General features: G+C 29.9%; 1 protein-coding gene across 1 annotated transcript in view; it reads right to left on the bottom strand.

The window, feature by feature from the left end:
- LOC129962312 (atrial natriuretic peptide receptor 1-like) overlaps positions 1-21,066 on the bottom strand; it is a 42,537-nt gene that overhangs the window by 7,774 nt on the left and 13,697 nt on the right. The window contains exons 9-18 of the mRNA XM_056076058.1: positions 15,114-15,246; positions 13,132-13,194; positions 12,057-12,134; positions 9,723-9,827; positions 9,514-9,585; positions 8,614-8,767; positions 5,513-5,689; positions 4,123-4,291; positions 2,320-2,469; positions 68-191 (exon numbers count right to left, since the gene is read on the bottom strand). Coding sequence (XP_055932033.1) covers positions 68-191; positions 2,320-2,469; positions 4,123-4,291; positions 5,513-5,689; positions 8,614-8,767; positions 9,514-9,585; positions 9,723-9,827; positions 12,057-12,134; positions 13,132-13,194; positions 15,114-15,246 — 1,225 coding nt within the window. The remainder of the gene's footprint in view (positions 1-67; positions 192-2,319; positions 2,470-4,122; positions 4,292-5,512; positions 5,690-8,613; positions 8,768-9,513; positions 9,586-9,722; positions 9,828-12,056; positions 12,135-13,131; positions 13,195-15,113; positions 15,247-21,066) is intronic.

Here is a 21,066-nt window from a genome sequence, read left to right as displayed (position 1 = left end):
AATAACAATATTTGATAAAGTACAGCATTTGATATTGATAAAAAGTTTTTTTTCCCCCTGACATTACTTGTAAAGGTGTGCTTTCAGCGGATAGTGCTGTGAATCCGACGATGTCACTAAAGAAGATGGTGACGGATTCGTAATATTCAGGTTTTACGTGACAGCCTTTCTTCAGTTCCTCTGCTACAAACCTACAGAAGAGTGTGAAAATATTTGCTATATTAAAAATTTTAATACATAAAAATTTTTAAAATGCACATTTTATGAGAATGTATCTGAAATCTTTCAGATAAATAAAAACAGTTTTGGACTTTTTAAACCCATTGGCGTCAAAGCTGTTAGCGAATAATCAGTTTTAAAAAGAATAAGTGTTCAACAGACAGATAAACCGATTTTAAGAGTGATTAAAACAAAGGGAAATAAAAATTTCCCTTTTCCATATTTCCATATTTAATGTATATTCTTTCTTTCTTAATGTAGTATTAATCTTATGTGAATGTGGTCATCTCATTTCATTTGGTCTAGATACCTTGGAATATCCAGGTTCGCTTGAAGTAGAAATCTGACTTAGTTCCAATATATGGAGAAATAAAAATCTTCCTCGGTGGAAAATTTCTGGCAACAAGTCCAACAGCAGCAAATAATTTAATTGCTAAAGTGCATAACTATTTAGTAGTTTTTGATTAAAGCTGGTTAACAGCATGCTCAGAAAAAAGAACTCAATTTTTCTTCAACCATCCTTAATACATAAGTTCTTCAACTTCAACTTCAACTTCAATGGTAATATTCTCAGAGCACCCGTCCTTAGAACAAAGGACTATCTCCTTCATGAAAGTGACTGTTAATTAAAAGAGCTTTTGATAGAATGTCATGAGAGCTAGGTAGAGTCTTGATGGTGAATGTAGGTGGATTTTAACAAGATTTCACTCGAAGCAAGGATTGTGGTTGGCTAAAAAAGTGAGTGATTACGAATGGAGTATTTCTATTTGTTGTTGCTGGTGGTGAGGGTGACGGGGTATGCTGCCGAAAGCAAATGGGTACTTGCGATTTTCGTTCTGTGTAGGGTAAGGTTTGTAATGTTTTTTATAGTAATAGATGGCGCCAGTGGTATTAGATATTGACTTTTAATTAAACGGGTTAAGTGAGTGGGTTATAATGGTTAGGTGGAAGGGTTAGGAAATTAGATGAGTACGTTTTTAAGTCTTTTAATTCTAGGGTTGGGATCATACTTAGGAATTAGGTTAAGTGCTTCATTATCGATGTTATCTAAGTTATTATAGAAGTTAGTGGCTAGTTTTTTTAATGATTTTTTTTGAGTGATGGATAATCGATAGCTTTATAAATTTCGGTATCAAAGAAATAGGTGGGGGCTTTGCAGATATTTTTAAAAATTTGGCTTTACTGTTGATCGATTAATTTAAAGTTACTTTTCGCTGCGTACCCCCACACAGGGCAGACATAAGTAAGCACTGGACGCGAATAGGCTGTGTAAGTAAGTAATTTATTTTCCCTATTAATTTTAAAGTTCCTCGATAGTAGGAGAAAAAATGTTCTTTTTAGATCTCGGAACTTAGTTTTAATGTATATAAAGTGGGGTTTCCAAGTGAGTTTCCTATCTAATATTACGCCAAAATATTTACAATTCTGAGATCACAGGATAATTTTGTCATTACGTTTAAGTGGGGGATATGTTATATTAACTGGTGATTTATGGAAAATTATGGCTTCTGTTTCACTGACCTTAATAGCGACATTCCATTTTTCGAACCAGCCTTCAAGCTTTTCAAGGTGACGATTGAGGGTATTTTGGATGTATTTAAGATTTTTATTTTTTGCATCCTTAACGCATAAGGCCACTATTGGTTTAATATATATATTTATATATACTGGCTAATATATATTGTACTGGCAATATATATTGTTTTAATATATATTATAAAATACTAATTAATATATATTGTAATTTTCACTCTTTTTGTATTTAATTTTAAAAACAAAATAAACATTAGACGACACTAGTCATTTCTCTAATCATTAATCTTTTATATGTTTTGGTAATCTGCTATTGTTTTTTTCACAAATATTTGCAAATTTCTTCAAATGGCATAAAAGTATTTTTTTTTATTCATTTACTTAAATACAAAGCGATATAAAATTTAATAATACATTCACACGAGACGTTCCCTTTTAGTCACTGTATTCCCTACCGTATGCAATCATTGCAATCCCTTTTTTCTAAATATTCAGTCTTTTTACCCTGATAAATGAAAGTTTGAAAATTTCTTTTGTGAAAATTAAATTTCATTATTTTATGTTTACTTTGGAATCATCTGATATAGTAATTCGTCCGTTTTCTTCTTTTCATCGTACAAAGACTGCGTCTTTTCTTCAACTAAACTCTCCAAATCATTTGCATATTGCTCCATTCTGTTTAGCAGATTGTCCAAGAAATTTTTGCTTGACATGCCTCTATTAATAGAAGAAAATAATATTTATTAGCTAGAATTTTTACAAATATAAAAATATAATAATGTTATTTCATTTAGTGTTTTTCGAATAAGATAAGTTAAAATGCTATTGAAAAGAATGACGTTAAATACTAACTAATATATATCTAAGTTACAAATTTAAGAGTATAATCTGCTTTAACTTTTTATGAGAAAGATATCAAAGTATGATTGTAATTATTGTTTATTGTTAGATATTAAGATGATAAAAGCAGATTTAAGATTTGATCCATTGTATCAGCTTTCCGATGATACCTGTTGCTTATCTATTGAATTAAGAAGAATAAATAAAACTGTCCAGTAGATAAGAATTAAAAGGAAATATCACTATATTTGATATTTACATAAGAGATTTAAATTTGTACAAGTTGCGCTAAAAAGTTATAATTTCATATCATAATATTTTCATGTATGCAGTTTTGTAAGATAATTGTGATATTCAGTAGATATTAACATATTTATGCAGTTAAATAAAAATATTGCATGTATTTTGCATTGGATTCCTCACCAAGTGTCTTGGCGAAGCATAGCTAATTATGGTACTTGCACCATAAAATATCCGAAGTCCAATTCAATCCAATCAGATTCTGCATCGATAAGATGCATATAATTTGGTGCGCAAAATCGAATCAGTTGCAATAATTAATTTTATAGGAACAGGAAATGAGCTGGGAAAGAATCCGTGTTTTTGATACAAAAAGGACACACAATTTTTATACTCGAGGTTGGCAAATATTTCTGGATATGAAATAGTTGTTACTGGAAGACAGGGCTAAAAATTCCTGATCCTTGCGTGGAATTTAAACAAATGATAGAGCGATCCAATTACATCAGAGATGAATAAAGAATACGTTAAAACAAACATTATGTAGGACGAACACACTTTCAGAAAATATTTTTAGTTGCATTTCCACCTTACATAGTGGATGACCGTCCTACCAAGCCTAGAATATACTGGCACCGTATAATACACGTCACTAAGACACATTGTATCAACTGTGTATACATATTCTGTTAAATTTCAAAACCCACATATCAGCTGTGGTTCTTCCATAGACAAAGTCATACGATTTTGATTAATATGTATGAATTTAGATGTCAAGTGAAGTGATTAACTCAAAGCATTGACACAAAACCTTGAGAAAAGAAGATTTGGAATTTTATAGCAAAAACTACCAGGGAACAATATGAATTTAAAAATGAATGCAATTTATTTTGTAATTTAAATACCGAAATTCTTAACAAATTGGGAGAAAATGCAATATTAGATCTTTTAATTCAGTGTGACTTGTCAAAAGTAGCTATATATCCAAATGAAACTTTGGAGTTTCTTGTCAAGTGCATAACTAAGTCAAGTTGTAAAAGAAAATATATGGCAAAATAAAACTCTCAGAAATGCAAATTATTTTGAAAAAAAAATCCTTTGAGTATATTGATTATTTAATTACTAAAAATAATTGGTTTCTAGAATAGTTTCTTATAAAGGATTTGGATCATATCTACGATGATTTTGCATTGCAACATTTGCTTAGTTTTTATGTTACTGATAACACTGACTTAATTATCTTCAAATTATGTTGTTAATTACTCTATGCAAACAATGAAATACTTTTACTTTGTTATCTTTTTCATCTTCTGCTTGATTTCTGGAAAACTGGGTCGGTCATCTGGATTTTCTTCCCAACATTTCTTAATGAGATCTAACATATCTGGTGGGCATTCGTCATGGGCTAACTCTGGACGGTAAGGGGGTGTAGTTCCCATTCTGATTCGATCTATGATATCTGTAAATTAAGAACAACAATAAGTAGCGTTATTCACATGGCTGAGCAAAGTGAACATGAAAGGGAAAGATTATAAACTTCTATGAAAATATATTGTATGGTATTTTATAGGAAAATATTATGATTTTTTTTTTATGAAATGAAATTATATAATGAATTAGCGGATCATTGAAATAAATAGACGTATTTTTAAAAAATTAATTTGAAAATATTACGCAGAACACAGATTTCCATTGAATATTTCTTTTAACTTCATCAAAAACTTTATTTTCCATTAGTTAATAAACCGAATTTTAGCTACCAAATAATGAAACAAAAGTTCATGTTCTTTTATCTAAAATTAAGACGAATTCTTTAGATGTAGAAAGGAAAAGGTGGATAGAAGCAGTGACTGAAATCCAAAAATGAAAGGAAAGAAATATTTATTATTTCAACATAAAAATTACTTCAATTACGATTGAAATCTAATAAAAAATCCAAGCAATTTTGAGTTAAAATATTCTAACATCTGAGTTTGGTACCATTTTCAAGCATTTAGATCAATAACTCTTGCTTTTTGTCGTATAACCTTGTTTTATAGCGAACATTATGGTTTTGTCACAAGTATTTATAATCTTTAAGCCTAATCATTAAATAATTAGGTATATTAAAGTTATATAAATAAACAATTTTACAAACATATCTTTTTAAAATCATGGATTTCATAATGTTTGTTGAGAATGAAGACCAAGAACACGGAAAAGCATAAAAATAGAGGGTATAATATAAAGGGTAATAGAGGGTAAAAAATAAAAATAGAGGGTAATTTATAATTAATAACAACTGTCTGTTATATAAAGTAATATCCTGCTCTTATTCGTTCAGTAAAATAAAATAATTTTTTTTTTTTCTGATGGAAAGTTCATATTATTTTACCAAACGAATAAGTATCTATCTTAAAAGAAAGCAACCATTTGAATTAATCATAGGAAATTTTTCTTTATTTATTTTTTGCAAAATTTTTTGTGAAAAATTATGCTTAAGCTATTAATTGTACAATAGAAACTTGTAATGTTAATTGTAAGTGGAATTCTAGTAAAAGGCAGAATTGAATTTTTTTTGTTAAAAATAATCGAATCTGAAAATGTGAACTTTGTAATTAACTCCCTACTGCAGAGCTATATTCAATTTAAATATCACGCTCTTTTTTTTCTTTTTTTTTTTTTTTTTTTTTTTGCTTACCTTCTGCACTTAGAAAACGAACAGACCTGCCGCATCTGTCTTTTGGTTCAAATGGTAGGCTTCTTGTGATCACTTCCTGTAAAATAATGGCATACGAATACACATCTCCCTTTTTAGATCCATGGAGACTAGGCTCTCTACGTCTCAGATGTTCAGGCGCTGTCCACAGCAGTGACCCTTCAAAGATCATTTTCATTAATATTTTTATTTATGGTATGCAAATGCTGAAGTTCCACAAGATATTTTGATATACATACAGGGTGTATCAATACAGCGGTTAGAAATTTTCATTAAAGATAGAGTACACATAGAGTCTGGGAAATCACATAGCAATGCATAGTCGGAAACGCTTTCTTAGCGCGGTAGTGGCGATACAAAACACAAGAAAGTAAGGAAAACATGTTTATTGTTTTTAGTACAACAAAAATGTTGAGAAGACTTTAACTGATGTACGCGATACGGACCAGCATCGTAAAAGACCATATCGTCGGAAAACTTGTTACCCCAATGTCTGACAGGTGCAAACTACCTGAACTTCCTTCAGCAAGTATTGCCGCAGCTTTTGAATGGCGCACACGAATTCTCTGCTATGCGTTCTGCCATGTAGTTTCAGCATAATGGAGCCCCAGCATCTCCACCTGTACGTAATGCATGGTCTACAGTGGATCGGATGGGATGGTCCAGTGCATTGGCCGGCTGTATCGCTGGACCTCACTTGCCTTGATTACTTCTTCTGGGGGGGGGGCACGTAAATGCACTATACTCTGTTTCACCCTAACTTGGCAGTATTGTAAAAGGCAGAAAATGTGACGCTCCGCTTTGGGAAAGAGTTCCCCATCAATTCCGACTTTAAAATGATTTAAATGCTCAGAAATTTATCAAATAATATCATAAATTGCGGAAATCCTTTTTTTTATCAGTCTGTATTTAAAATTATTCCCAAGTTAGAAGTGTTTATCTGTTAAGTATTTTGTAAATAAAGCGAACGAATAAAACGAAACGATTGACATAATGAATTCCACTTTGGCTAGAACCGGTCTTCAAGGTCAAATATTTGGCGCGCTTTTCTTTTACGTCTCCTCCAACTCAGCTTCATTTAGTTTCCAAAAATTATCATCTTTCGTACTTTTTTATTCTCGCTTTTTTACCAGCTGATATTTTTGATACTATTAATCACATTAGTAGTTATTAGTTTTAATTGTTGAACATTTATTCGATTTGTCATTTCTATTCACTTCTAAAATGTCTGAAAAAGAAAAAGTGTTATCACCGAATACGCTGTGCACACCTTCAAGACCAGTGAAATCAACAAATAAGTGCAACATGAAAACAGAAATAAAAGGCATCCAGTCCTTTAAGTACGCCTGGAAAGAAGCGACCAGGCTCAGTAGGTAAATATTCAGGTCTTGTAAAATATGATGATTTTACATTATCCTGTATCTGACGAAAAATCCATGCTTTTTTTTTTTTTTTTTTTTGTAGAAATGAGATTCCAACATTAGATAAAGTTTTAAAAGATGTGAACGATGATACAGATATCTTTTCGAAAAACATTAACCGAACTACGCTTTACAGAATATTGAAAGATTTAGGGTTTTCTTTTGAGAAACGATGAAACGAAATGAAATAACTTTAATGATTTATTAAAATAATGTATCAATAATATTGAACAAAATAATGAAAATAAGGAAAAAAATTAATTCTCTGATTTAAAATGATAATATAATAAAGTTAATAAATATTTACTATTTGGCGAAAAATTTGCGAGATAAAGTTCCGCCAGCGATCTGCATTTCTAGTAACTTTATAGTTTACAGTAACCCAGTTCCCCTCACAGCGACTGTGATTCGGCATACCTAGAATATACACTACTGCCAAGTTAGGGTGAAACAGAGTATAGTGTAAGAAACTTCCCTTAACAGTGCTGAGGACCTTGTTGCACGCATCGTGGCAGCTGCTGGGGAAGTTCGAAATATACCCGGTATTTCGTTTAATGCACCGGAGAAGTGAGGCCTATATCACGGCCCGGGGTGGTAATTTCGAACACTTTCTTTGATGAAGATCGTTGTCACTTTATGTTATTTTTTTTCTTAGTTTTTGCTGTACTAAGAATAATAAGCATGTTTTTTTACCCTGCTCCCGTTCTTCCTTTGTTGTGCTTTGTGCCGTCATTAAAACATCGTTTCCGATCATGCATTTCTACTTGATTTCCCATCATCTAGGCGTAATCTATCTCTAATGAAAGTTTTTAATCGCTGTACTAATACACCCTATATATATATTACAGCGTGTTCAGAGAAATTACGTTTCATAGTATTTGTATCAAATGTTATTGTTGCAAATATAGAAACAGCAAATTAGTGAAAAATGAAATCATGAGGTAAAACTCTCAAAATAGCGGTTATTCTCAACAGGGACAGGAAAAGTGTTATATGAAATCAGTTGCAGAATCAAGTAATGAAATCAAATTAATAATTGAAATCAATAAAAAATAACTGATTTTGAAGTTTTGGAGGGGAAATAGGACCCCAAGATTAGCATTATGTACGAGGCTCTAGAAAGTTGAATCCGGCTTTGATTATTTGGTCTAATGACAAGTAGTTTTGAATAAATCAATCATTAAAGATAGCAATAAATTGTGCAAAAATTTTAACATGCCTATTTGAATTTACATAAACGATGGTTTTAATAATGCATCTATCTGAATGAAACAGCTGCCCATACATTTTTTTTTTATGTTTATACAATCATTAATATGATTTCCAATACTTCAATAATATCTGAGAGCTTCTGAGGCTGAAGCAACACTTATAGATTATATGCAAAATAACAGGAGATCATTAACTGCAAGAATAGCTTAAATGACTGTCATAATTTTCTTGTTATGCCATTTTAAGAGCTTTTTGTCTCTTTTTGAACAATCTATATAGATAACAGTGGAAAACTGATTGCATAGTTAATATACTGATGATCATTTCATTAAGACTTAATATATATATATATATATATATATATATATATATATATATATATATATATATATATATATATATATAATGTTACTGACTAAAAGTTCTGATTGGAAAGCAGAGTGTACTCACAGGGATCTTCTTGTTCAGGACGGGGTATTTGTTTTTTCAATTCCCTGAGACTATAATTGCTTAACTTGACGACAAAACGGCCATCAATCACACAATTCTCAGACTTCAGATGACCGTGGTACTCGATTTTACTTCCATGCAGAAATACCATACCCTGCAGAGAAGAAATATGAAACAGAATAAATGAGTGACAAAAAAAATCACAATAGCATTTGCTCATTTCTAATGTTGATAGATAATTTAATTCCCATAGCATTTATGTTTCTTCGAGGTTTCCAAAAACGATTTATTGTTACTTTTTAGAATATTTTGTCAAAACACCAGCTGAAAAGTTTCCTTTATTCAGAAATAATTCGATATTTAAGAGCTTATTTATTTATGTGAAGTCATATTGTTTTGAAATGACTTAATGACTTAAAAAACAAAATCTCTGGCACTGAAGATTTTAAAATACGCTTTATGCTAGGAAATTTAGTTGAATGTTGTTCGCTATTTTAATAATAATTTAATTTTCAAATATGAAATCTGAATGAAAAAATTTAGAAATAATCTAATAATTCATCACATACTAAACACGGCGACATAGCTAAACATGGATTTTGGGCAAGGAACTTATTTCCAGTATCATCATATATTTTGAAGTGAAGAAATAATCATTTTCTGTTATTCTATTCTTAATAAAATTATTTCAAATTATGTATTGTTGCATTTATTTAAAAATATAGCGTTATAAAAGTTAATCACAATTTGCACAAATTTTTTCTAGGATAAAATGCTGAGATTACACCGTTTATTACATTCCCAATTTTACCCTTTTGACAGCTACATTTTTAATTGGAATGAAATATTTGTATAGAACAACAAAATCTTGTTAATTATTAAACGAGAATTTATCCTGACCTCAGTTATATCTGTTATAATTGAGCAGGTGAACATCCAGTCAATTTTTATTGCATGGTTAGCCAGCATGTCCTGAAAGAGAATGACATAAAATTGCACAAAAATATTTTTAAACATTCGTGTTGTGTTGAAATACTTGAAGTTCTGTTTCAAAACTCTATTTTAATGTATACTTATGCGAACTATAAAAGTGAAAATTTTTACTGTACCGAGAGTGTCCCTCTAGTTGCGAAGTCCGTTATTATCGCATAATTCGGCTCGGCGATACACAATCCTACATAACGTAAAAGATTATCATGGTTGATTTCATGAACCTACAGAAAAAAAGATCATTAGAAATTAACAAGCTCATTTTAAAATTTGAGCACTAAGGTAGTAAAATAAATTGAACAATGTTAAGAAAATATCCATTTATTCATCTGGACTTTGTACAATATTAAATTAATCATTAGTAAGTTCAATTTGGCCGGTTACATTATTAAGTAGGTGAGAGCCTTCAACAATTCATCTTTTCAGTAAAATGTCTTCCTTCTTCGTCAATGGAAAGTGGAATTCTCGTATTTGTTCTTAATACACTTTCTTTATTTTTGGCATGAGATGAAGAAAGTTTATTGATTCAAACATATATTGATTTTTTTCCCTACTGGAGTCCATTTTGGAATAAATAGAAACGTTTGCCGAAAATCTCCAGAAAGTACCTCTCTTAATTCCCTCTTAACTAATACACATCTTATTAATTTTTGATTACTTCGGAGATCATATAACTCTCTTCTAATGCTTCGAATGACTTTGTCCCAATGTCCCAAATGGTCCAAAAGATTACTTAGCACTGATTTTAAAAGCTGACGTCTAGATGCTCTTGATACATTATAAACTGGATGTTGTTTTCAGCAATTTTTAATAATGCAGTGGTTACATAACTTTACTACCTTCTCTTTTGATACAGCAGATGGCTTTACCTTATAAACATCAAGGTACATTTCCCATGATCTTTCTTTGGAGAGGCGGGGCGGGGGTCATTCTTAGATTGTATTCTAGTGAGTGTCGTGTATTTTTCGTGTTCGTGTTTGTTTTGTCTTGTGAAATGTGGAACTCAGAAAGTAATTAAATAACTATTCCTGAAACTCGTTTTTTTATTTTTATCTACCTCATAATGAAGGTATAAAGAGTCTAGACCCTCTACAATAGCAGTTTTAAAGCAGAATTAGAAGTTTGCTTCCTTTGCATTAATGTTGCCACAATTCCGGATAATGGTAATATAAGCGTAATCTCTTTTCGAGGACATTCTCAACCGTTCCAAAAGCAGAAGTCCCTTAGAATTTCCAAAATCTTCTGGAACATTTCACAGAATTCTCGAAGATTCTGGATATTCTAGAACATCAAGAAATATTCTGACTAGGCCTTTTCAATACTAGCTTTTCATGAGAGATCCACTGATACAATGCCTTCTTTTCATACTCATATCTGCGAATCCAATCCCTATATTTCGAAATCGAAATCTTCTCCATGGATGGGAGATGTCGGGCTATCATATCATATAAACTCCATGCAGCTGTGGGGGTAGGGTGCTGAGTTATGGGGATACGCATGAACAAACCACACTTACATTTATTATTTATAATGTTGCGAATATGTCATGCTGCTTCCAACCATAGTTGGTTCCATCATCAGAAAGACTGTTTTACAGTCATCTGTATTGGACGGAGTCCGGGTGTCGCATCGGAGGTCCCAGAGCTTGGCGACAAACTTGGCAACCATTTGACGACTTAGCGACGAATTTGGCGACTTTGGCGCCAAAATAGATTATACCCGAAACATCGAGAATTTTCCCGATCCGTCCATTAGGAACCAAGATACGCCTCGAACGTTCCTGATTGGTTGAAAGGCTTCTAGCCCCGCCTCCTGAGACCTATAAAAGGAGGCAGTCTGCAGCTGCCGTGGGGGTAGTCGGAATCGACGGTGAAGAACGAGTCTTCCAGAGATTAGCAGAGCAGCGACGGAGTCAAGCTAGTGCTGAACTAAGCTGTGCGCTACTGTCTGCAGTAGAGTCTTGTTGTGTGCACGTTTCGGCTGAAGATAATTGTCTTCTTTATGCTGTTGTAGTTGTCATCCTTGTGCTGTTCTGTGTGTCTTCGTGTAAATAAACGTCGTTGTTTCTTTTTCTACTGCCGCCTGCTGATTGAGCGTTCTCCACACCATATAACTTTCACTATCCAGACGAACCCGGAAATTTCGTAACAATATATTATGTAATATTATTACGTATATTATACAGGTATACATGATTTTTAAGTAATGAAATTTTCTGATTTTTATCTCGCTGATAATAATCATTTACGCATAACAATAATTTGCTTTGTCAGTTAGTATTAAATTTATGTATAAAGACTCATTTAAAACTAGATGTTCACTCATCATAGAGATATAATTTATTTTGTAAAAATTAGAGAATTCGCACACACAATTGTTATTATTTTCCTTAAAATTTATCATACAATTTGCTACATAAAATACTGAGGTTTTTAAAGATACTTAAAACTTACCACTTTTAGTTCCATTAAAACAGCTCTGGTAATCTGTATTTTCGTCATCTCCAAAGTCTTGACAAAAACCTTTTGTCCCTATATGAAAATTAAGAAACAAAATTAAATGATATATAAATGAATTCATTGGTATTCATTAACTGAAAAAATATTGATAGAAAGAATAGAAAACTTTAGAAGAATTAAAAATGTATTTTGTACTATATTAAATGATTTTTGTCACTCGTGATGCAATTTTTTTATTGTGCAAAAGTGGACATAAAAAAATTCTTAATCTATATTCTCAATAAATCTATCTTAATAATCTATATTTTTAATAATAAAATATTCGTAATCTATAAAATATTCTTAATTTTTTTTGTGCAAAACATGGAAGTAATTTTTCATATTTAAAAGAAAATCATGAGTTTTTTATTATCAGCATTAACATTTAAAGCACTAACTTATTAAGCATTAAAGTATTGTCTTTGATTAAAAATTAAAGTATTAGTTTTTATTAAATATTAAAGTATTAGCATTTATTAAGAATTAAAATATTTGCATTTTAAAATTAAATTAATGAATTTACACTTTTTTTCAATATCGTAAAACTAAGAGAAAAAGTTATCAATAATTATTTTTTATCTAATCAGTTAATCATTTGAGAGAAAATTCGATGTCAGTATTGAAGTTGATGTAATTTTGCAATATAAATAATTCAACTGTTTTTCTGAAAGCAATTGTCAGATAATAAATTTACCGATTAAAAATTTAAAAGACAAATTTTTTTCTTCCTGTGAAAGGAAGAATTTTAAATACTCCCCACACTCATATTTAATACTTGTCTTGCGTATATTTTGCATTAAATAAACAGCGTGCCTTTATTTTATGTCATTCATTTTCTAATGCTTAATTTTTTAATATATATGTATTTTTTTTTGTTCTTAAAATAGTTGCAATTTTTTTTTTGAATTTTATAAATCAAAATGCATCTAAAATGCTTTTTCTTATGCTTTTATTCGAAAATTTATTAAGAATGCTTGATTTTTTTTTCGAAATAATAGCATAAAATTAGATACAAGAACCCCTCCCTTACCTTGTAGAGTGCGAAAAGACCGTTAGCAACGAAAGGAGCTGTACTTCCTCTGCCAGAGATATTCTACAGTAAAAAAATACAAGTAAAATATAAATAGGTTGAATATAATCTTTGATATAATTGCATATTTTGACACACAGATAGAGTTTTTAATTTTTTTTTCTCTTAACACTATTATAATCTAAAATACTGAAGAATTTCGAAAACTTGCCAAATAAATTGAATTTCTAAACCAATACCTTAACAAAAAATTTTCAAGAATCTTTTGCGCAATGATTTAATCTGAAGTTATTGAGCGAAACCATTAAAATTTCAATAAATTTTAATAATTTTTTTTAATAAAATTTTGAAATTTTTTTCTTGGCAAACACCTGCTACTTAGGAAGTAACTTGGAACCAAATTTTGTTAACTCTGCTTTTAACAGTCAGTCCTGTAGAAAGTTTTGCTCACTTTTTAATTATGCATATCATTTCACGCCATTTACAGATAATGTATGTCTCAATATAAACTTCTAAGTGAAATCGGGAAATAAAACAATAAGTGTGGCTCAAAAATAAGCAGACTGATGGTTTAAACATTTTTATTTAATTATTGATAATTTTGAGTACAACATATTAATATATATTTATGGTTTGTGTCTCGATAACTATACCACTTTTTGAGAATCTTTCCTGATCGGAACGCTGCTTCAGGGCACTTCCTGAAATATTTTTATTATCTCCTTCATTTTTGCTTTTACTGAATCAACAATCTCAATCCTAGTTCCGTTTTGCTTTGATCTGACCAGCGGGTATAAAAAGAAGTTACAAAGTGCAATTTCATGTGAATATGGGGGGCTTTTAGTAAGAAGGGTTTTATAATTGGTTAAATACACCATGACTGACACTGGTCTGTGATATTATCTTGATAAAGAAGCCATGAATTGTCTTTCCATAGATCGGACCATTTTCTTTGCATTCGTTTACGTAAAGACACTTGAATAATATGTTTGATTTACAGGAACCGCAGAATTCATCCAATGAAAAATATTTTGTAGAAACTTCCTCCGTAAGGCAATTTTCCCATAAGAAATTAAGTTTGGAAATACTGGTGATTGCTAGAGAGCATTGTTAGCAGGCGTAGTGGAAAGAATGAAGTAAAATAAATTTTAAGACGGCACTTTTCCACTATTAAAACACACCTGTTAGAAATACCTGTAAGACATTTCTAAAAAAATGATCTGTAAAATCTGTAATAAATAATAAAATTTCTTCGACACATCTGTCCGATTAAGAAATATCTGTAAAAAAAAAATAACGCTTATTCACCAGAATTGGTGAATATGCTTTATGTAATGGCAATACATGAACTACAGTATGAAAGATTCCCATAGTATCGGAGGTCGACCTCAACTGCGTTGAGCTCAAGATTGTTGAAGTGATAGCATATATTTTTTGTTACTATTGCTTACTTAGAACATCTGAGAATCCATACATCAGCATTATGAAGCTTGGATTATGAAGAATATAAAGAATTATGAAAGATTTCTGTAATATATTACGATAATTTTTTTTCTGTATATTGATAAAACATGTTTAAAATAATTATCTCATATTTTTCTCTATTCACCATTTACAATGCTATAGCATCGTATTGTTGTTTTGATCACAGCTTTTCATACAAAACTTGCTCATCATAGTTTGACGAAGCATGGGCAGTGCAAGACCTATCCAGACAATGCATTAACTGATTAATAAATATATCACAACATAAGGCAGGTGCAATCAGTTTAACCTTTAGAAAAAATTTCTTGTCAGAAAAGATACTTGTTATTAACTTGTTTGTGATACATGCGCGAATACCATGAAACATGTGATAGCTTTTCTAATTGGCAAAATCATAGCTATGCGTCATGAAGTAACTGACTTTTGGTGTTTAACAGGAATGATGAATATGGAGATAGTTTAATCTCCAAGCAATCAATTATGAAATTAAAACTTACAGTAGGTGTCGATCTGTTATGACTTTTGGTGAAGCTGAGTGAGGAGCCCATGTGGCTTGCATCAAAGAAATCTAATTCTGACCATTCAATTTTCCACCAATAATCAGCCAGTTTGGCCTCTTGCATGATTCTCCTAATTACAACAAGTAAATGCTTTTAATAAACTTTAAGCACTAATTAGCAACAAATTCTAATTATACTATTACTGTGACTTGAAAATTTATTATTTTGAATACGGATAAAATACATTTAAAGAAAGTTTGCAACATCAAATGGATTTTAATTTTTGCAAATACAATATTTTTATATTTTGAAAATATCGGCGAAAAGAAGGGAAATTATAAGCACTTCGTCTTCAGTACCAAAAACTAATTATTAACAAATATGTATACATCACTCAAAGAATTTTTTCTTCTATTATTTTTATTGAAACTGGAATGAAAAATAAATACAATATAAAGAAAAATCTTTTGAATGGAAAGCATATTTATCAGTCACTTTGTTAGGCAATTATATTTCAATAACAGAATATGTCATTTGTAGAAACTTCAAACATTAGTTCAGGAGGATTTCTAGTAATCTTCTTCCATCAATTAATTTGCAAAAAATTTGCAACAGCCATACATCGCTGAAATTCAAAATGAATTGATCTAATCTTAAAAAAAATTGTCTGGAAGACTTAAAATTGTAACGCATATACCTTTCTTTAATATTTTATGAGTTTATTCTATGTCTAATGTTTATTCTCTCTGTAAATCCTCGTCATAAAATGCTATTCTACAAATTCTCTTACATAATTTGCAAATCTGTGCATTATAAAGTTTTTAAAAATATTAATTCGTAAAGAGATGAATATAACACACACACACACAACAACAACAACAACAACTACTACTACTACTTTACTCAAAGGTTTTTTTTTTTTTTTTTTTTTTTTTTGCAAATTTCAAAGAAAATATGATATTACCTTTATTTGACGCAAAAGAAAAACTATGCCATAACAGATTTGTCACTAAGGCCCTTTCAAAAATGGGTTCCATAAACGTGAAGAAAAACAGAACTTCTCTTCCGACAAAACATTTAATCCATTGAAGGATATAAGGATTTCCTTAGTACGGTACCGATTGTATAAAAATGTGGCCGAGAGAATAGCTTGGAGGCTTTATGGAGAAAATATTAACATTCGTTTCTGATTCCTATAAATTTTTATAAAAAAATATCCTCAGCGATATAGTACCTTTATTAAAAAGGAAGGCGTGTATAATAAGTTTTAGGATTAAGTAGTATTTTCTCATTATCTTTCATTTATTAAAAACTAGCCGCCTTTGGCGACCAGACGGTTCGCCAGTATTAAGGCTCACTGAAATGTTCAATTAATATTTTATGTAACTTGGTCTCACAACAGATATTTCCGCAAAGTATTTTCAAGCTACAAATTTTGATAGTCATATAATTCACTTCTACTATTATGTAGGCCTTAACCCGTTCTGTTCATTGTATTACCCATCTCTCTCTAATTTTGTATCAGGGTCCGTAAAGTTTAATTTGAAGTTAAAGTAAAAATGATGAAACTGCAATTAATATAAAGACGTATTTTAATTAATCCAAGCATACTTTAAAAAAAATGAGAACTAAAAGTAGAGTCGTTCGGAATTGAAGTCTTGTGTGCACTACAGAATAATTTTCATAATTTATAATATCTCAAAGAATTATCCAGCAAAACTTTCACGGATTGAAAGAAAAATTTAGTTTTAAGTTTTATTTTTAAAAGGAGAAAAATAATAATAACATTTTTTTTTCGGTTTATAAATATATCTCAAAAAATTATGAAGTTTAGATTTTAGACAATCCTTTGGTCCTAGGGAATCATATTCTGCAAAATATTCTTGACACTCCAACTTTTAAATAAACGTTTCTGTCTTCTGTGCTTAAATCTGACCGATTTATTAAGTTTTGAATATTACAATATTAGAACAATTGACATTTTCATAATCTAGGCCAATCACTCTTGAGTAACTCTGGGAGATGATTGGCTTCTTTGAGACAGTCAATGAAGCTATCTAAAATCACACGTTTTTATAGAATAGCGATATTGAAATTTTCATAAATCGGTGAGCTTTAGTAATTGATTTAGTTGATTGGAGTGCAACTCTTTTTATTTAAAATATTAGCGTCTCAAAAATATTTTGTTAAATATGATTCACAGAGCAGAGGACATATGTAAAAATTTAAAATTCGTAATTCATCAGCATTTATTGACATTTACACAAAATATTATTTATTTCATTTAGACCATTGGTTAACAGATGTATGTTTATTACTAAAGATTTGCAAATTAGCTGTTGGACTCCAATTAGAGTATATGTACATATTAAACCATGTTTACCTTAAATAAAACTGTTTAATTGAATTTGTAATATAGGTATTGTAAAAGATCATAGAAAACGTTCCCTTGCATTTACTTTTCAAAAAATATCATATTTCGTATTTATTCAGTTTCATATAGACACGTGTTAAAAATTATATTTTTATATGTTTAATTTGAAATGATAGTTAATTTATTTTTTGATTTGAGCTTATGTCAATATGATGGCAACGCGTTGAAAAAAGTTAATCTTTTTCCCCTTAACGTGTAAAGTGCTCGTGTAGCTTAAATTTTATTTTTATTTTGCACGAAATAAATTGAAATTGATAAACAGACGATTAAATTATTTCTTAAAATTCATTAAAAATAGAAATTTATTTTGTTTGTTAAAACCTTAGTATCATTAAAAGGGTTATTTTTTAAACTTCAATCTGATGTAAAAATTAATTTTGTGCTGTAATATTTTCAGAAGTTATAGCGGAAAACCCTCAAAATTTCGCTTAATTTTTAATTAATTAAAATTCTAAATAAAAATTCAAAACATCGCTCCAAGGTGCACATTCCCGGCCTCCAAGGTATACGCCTGCCAAATTTGATAGTTGTAGGTCGAACCGCCTGGCTTGTAGAGCGCCAACACACCACACACACACACACATTGAGCTTTATAATAAGTACTAGCCGTCTTTGGCGACCAGCCGGTTCGCCAGTATTAATGTTCACTAAAATGTTCAATTAATATTTTATGTAACTTGTTCTCATAATAGGCATTTCAGAAAAATATTTTATGCTTCAAATTTTGATAGCCATATTATTCACTTTTAATATTATGTAGGCCTTAAGCCGCCCTGTTCATTATATTACGTATCTCTCTCTAATTTTCTATTAGGGTACGTAAAATTCAATTTTTAATTAAAGTGGAAATGATGAAACTGCAATATAAAGACGTATTTTAGTGAATCCAAGCATGTCTTTTAAAAAGAAAATATGAGAACTGAAAGCAGTGTCGTTCGGCATTTGTTGTCTTATGTGGACTACAGAATAATTTTCATAATTTATAATATCTCAAAGAATTACTAAACGAAAATGTCACGGATTCAAAAAAAATTCAGTTTTTTGTTTTATTTTTAAAAGGATATAAACGCTGTCAATAATACTACTTTATTTTTTCTGTTTATAAATATATTAAAAAAAAATATATGAATTATAAATTTTATAGAAACCTTTGGTCCTAAGGAATCATATTCTGCAAAATATTCTTGGCACTCCAACTTTTAAATAAATAAATAAACGTTTCTGTCTTCTGTGCTTAAATTTGACCGATTTATTAAGTTTTGAATATTACAATATTAGAACAATTAACGTTTTCATAATCTAGGCCAATCACTCTTGAGTAACTCTGGGAGATGATTGGCTTCTTTAAGACGGTCCATGAAGTGATCTAAAATCACACGTTTTTATAGAATAGCGATATTGAAATTTTCATAAATCGGTGAGCTTTAGTAATTGATTTTGTTGATTGGAGGGCAAGACTTTTTATTTAAAATATTAGAGTCTTAAGAATATTTTTTAATATGATTGACAGTGTAGAGGATATATGTAAAAATCTAAAAAGTGTAATTGATCAGCATATATTGACTCAGTTTATTTAAAATATTATAATTTATTTCATTTAGATCATTTGTTGGCAGATGTATGTTTGTTACTAAAGGTTTACAATTTAGCTGTACTGCACCCATTAGAGTAGACGTCTAGTACATATTAAACCCTATTTGCTTTAAATAAAACTGTTCAATTGAATTAGTAATATAGGTATTGTGACAGATCATCTAAAACGTTTCCTTGAATTTACTTTTCAAAAAATATCATATTTCATTTCATACAGGCACGTGGTGTAAATTTCATTTTTATATGTTTAATTTGCAATAATATTTTATTTATTTTTTAATTTGAGCTTATATCAATATGATTGCAACGCGTTGATAACATTTAATTTTCCCCCTTAATGTGCAACGTGCTCGTGGAGCTTAAATTTTATTTTTATTTTGTGCGAAACAAATTGTTAAAAAAAAAGATTAAATTATTTTTTAAAAGTTCATTAAAAATAGAAATTTAATTTGTTTCTTAAAACATTAATATCATTGAAAATATTATTTTTTGATCTACAATTTGATGTAAATATCAACTTTGTACTGTAATATTTTCGAAAGTTATAGCGGAAAAACGTCAAAATTAAGCATAATTTTTAATTAATTAAAATTTTAATTAAAAATTCAAAAAAATTGCTCTGAGGTGCACATTAACGTTCTCCAAGGTATATACGCGCCAAATTTGGTATCTGTAAATCGAACGGTCTGGCCAGTAGAGCGCCAACACACACACACACATTGCGCTTTATTATAAGTATAGATAGATTAACATTACTTAATGATATTATTTTAAACATTATATTAAACTGTACATCGTAATATTGCATTAAACGTTATATTATAACATTATACTAAAAATTACATTATCGAATGGTAATATAATGGGTTTCTGTTGCAGAACCCCTCCCCCTATGACTGAAATCCTTTAATTAGTCACTAAATAAAGATTTCTATACTTTTTATTCTAGTTCCAAGAAAGAAAGAAAAATACTTTCTATTTTAGTTCTTTGCGGCTTTTCTGTTGACATCAATACTCGGTAGGCACAAATGTTGAATGAAGTCGTTTCAATCGGAAAAGGAAAGTAAAATTGATAAAACTTATTTGTTTTATGTAATAGTTCAAAAGGAGGAAATAAAAGGCTGTTCTGTTGCTTATTTGAATTTTATGATTCAAGTTTTGCATTATTTAATGACTATAAAATGCTGCTGCAATTCAACATAATGCTGAGCAGTTTGCTGAATTTTAAAATCAGTTCAAAATCATAAATATTACTAATGCATATTTAATATTTTAGATGAATATTAAATTTTTTCGTATATACATTGATATTCAAAATAAAAATATTAATATATCATTCTTATATTTATTATTATAGTGCAATATTTAATATACATATTACAAGGACTTAGAACATTTATTTTTAGAAATTAAGAAAATTTTATATAATTTTATATAAAATCATATAAAAATTAAAACGCATTAAATGCATTTTTAAAGATTTTTTATGTTTATCGTTCTTTTGATGATATATTTTCATAATGTTATTGAAAAATCCGTCTGGTGGATGAAACATTATATTCAAACCACCAATGCAGTTATTATCAACAGACTTGGAAAAGGATACTGATATTTTATTCTGAACGAAAACACGAATATACAGCAACAAAATACAACCGAAACTGACAAAAGAACAACATTTGAAGTAAATAGCTGCAGAAAAGCAGGATATCGTCAATAAGTAATCACAGTAGCACGAATCGCTCAGAACTCGCTGGAAAGCAACAGTCCAAAGAGAGACTTCATTCAACTTGGCTGTTCCATCTTTGAATCAACTGACTACTCACTCACTGTCATCTTGCACCTTTGCTTTTTATAACTCCCACGGCAGGGCATTAAGTGTTCTAGATTAAACGCTGGGACTTGAGTCCTGATAGAGAGATA

Source organism: Argiope bruennichi, chromosome 2, assembly GCF_947563725.1.
Source record: "Argiope bruennichi chromosome 2, qqArgBrue1.1, whole genome shotgun sequence".
NCBI classification, from domain to species: Eukaryota; Metazoa; Arthropoda; class Arachnida; order Araneae; family Araneidae; genus Argiope; species Argiope bruennichi.
This window is presented reverse-complemented; position numbering and strand designations above follow the sequence as displayed.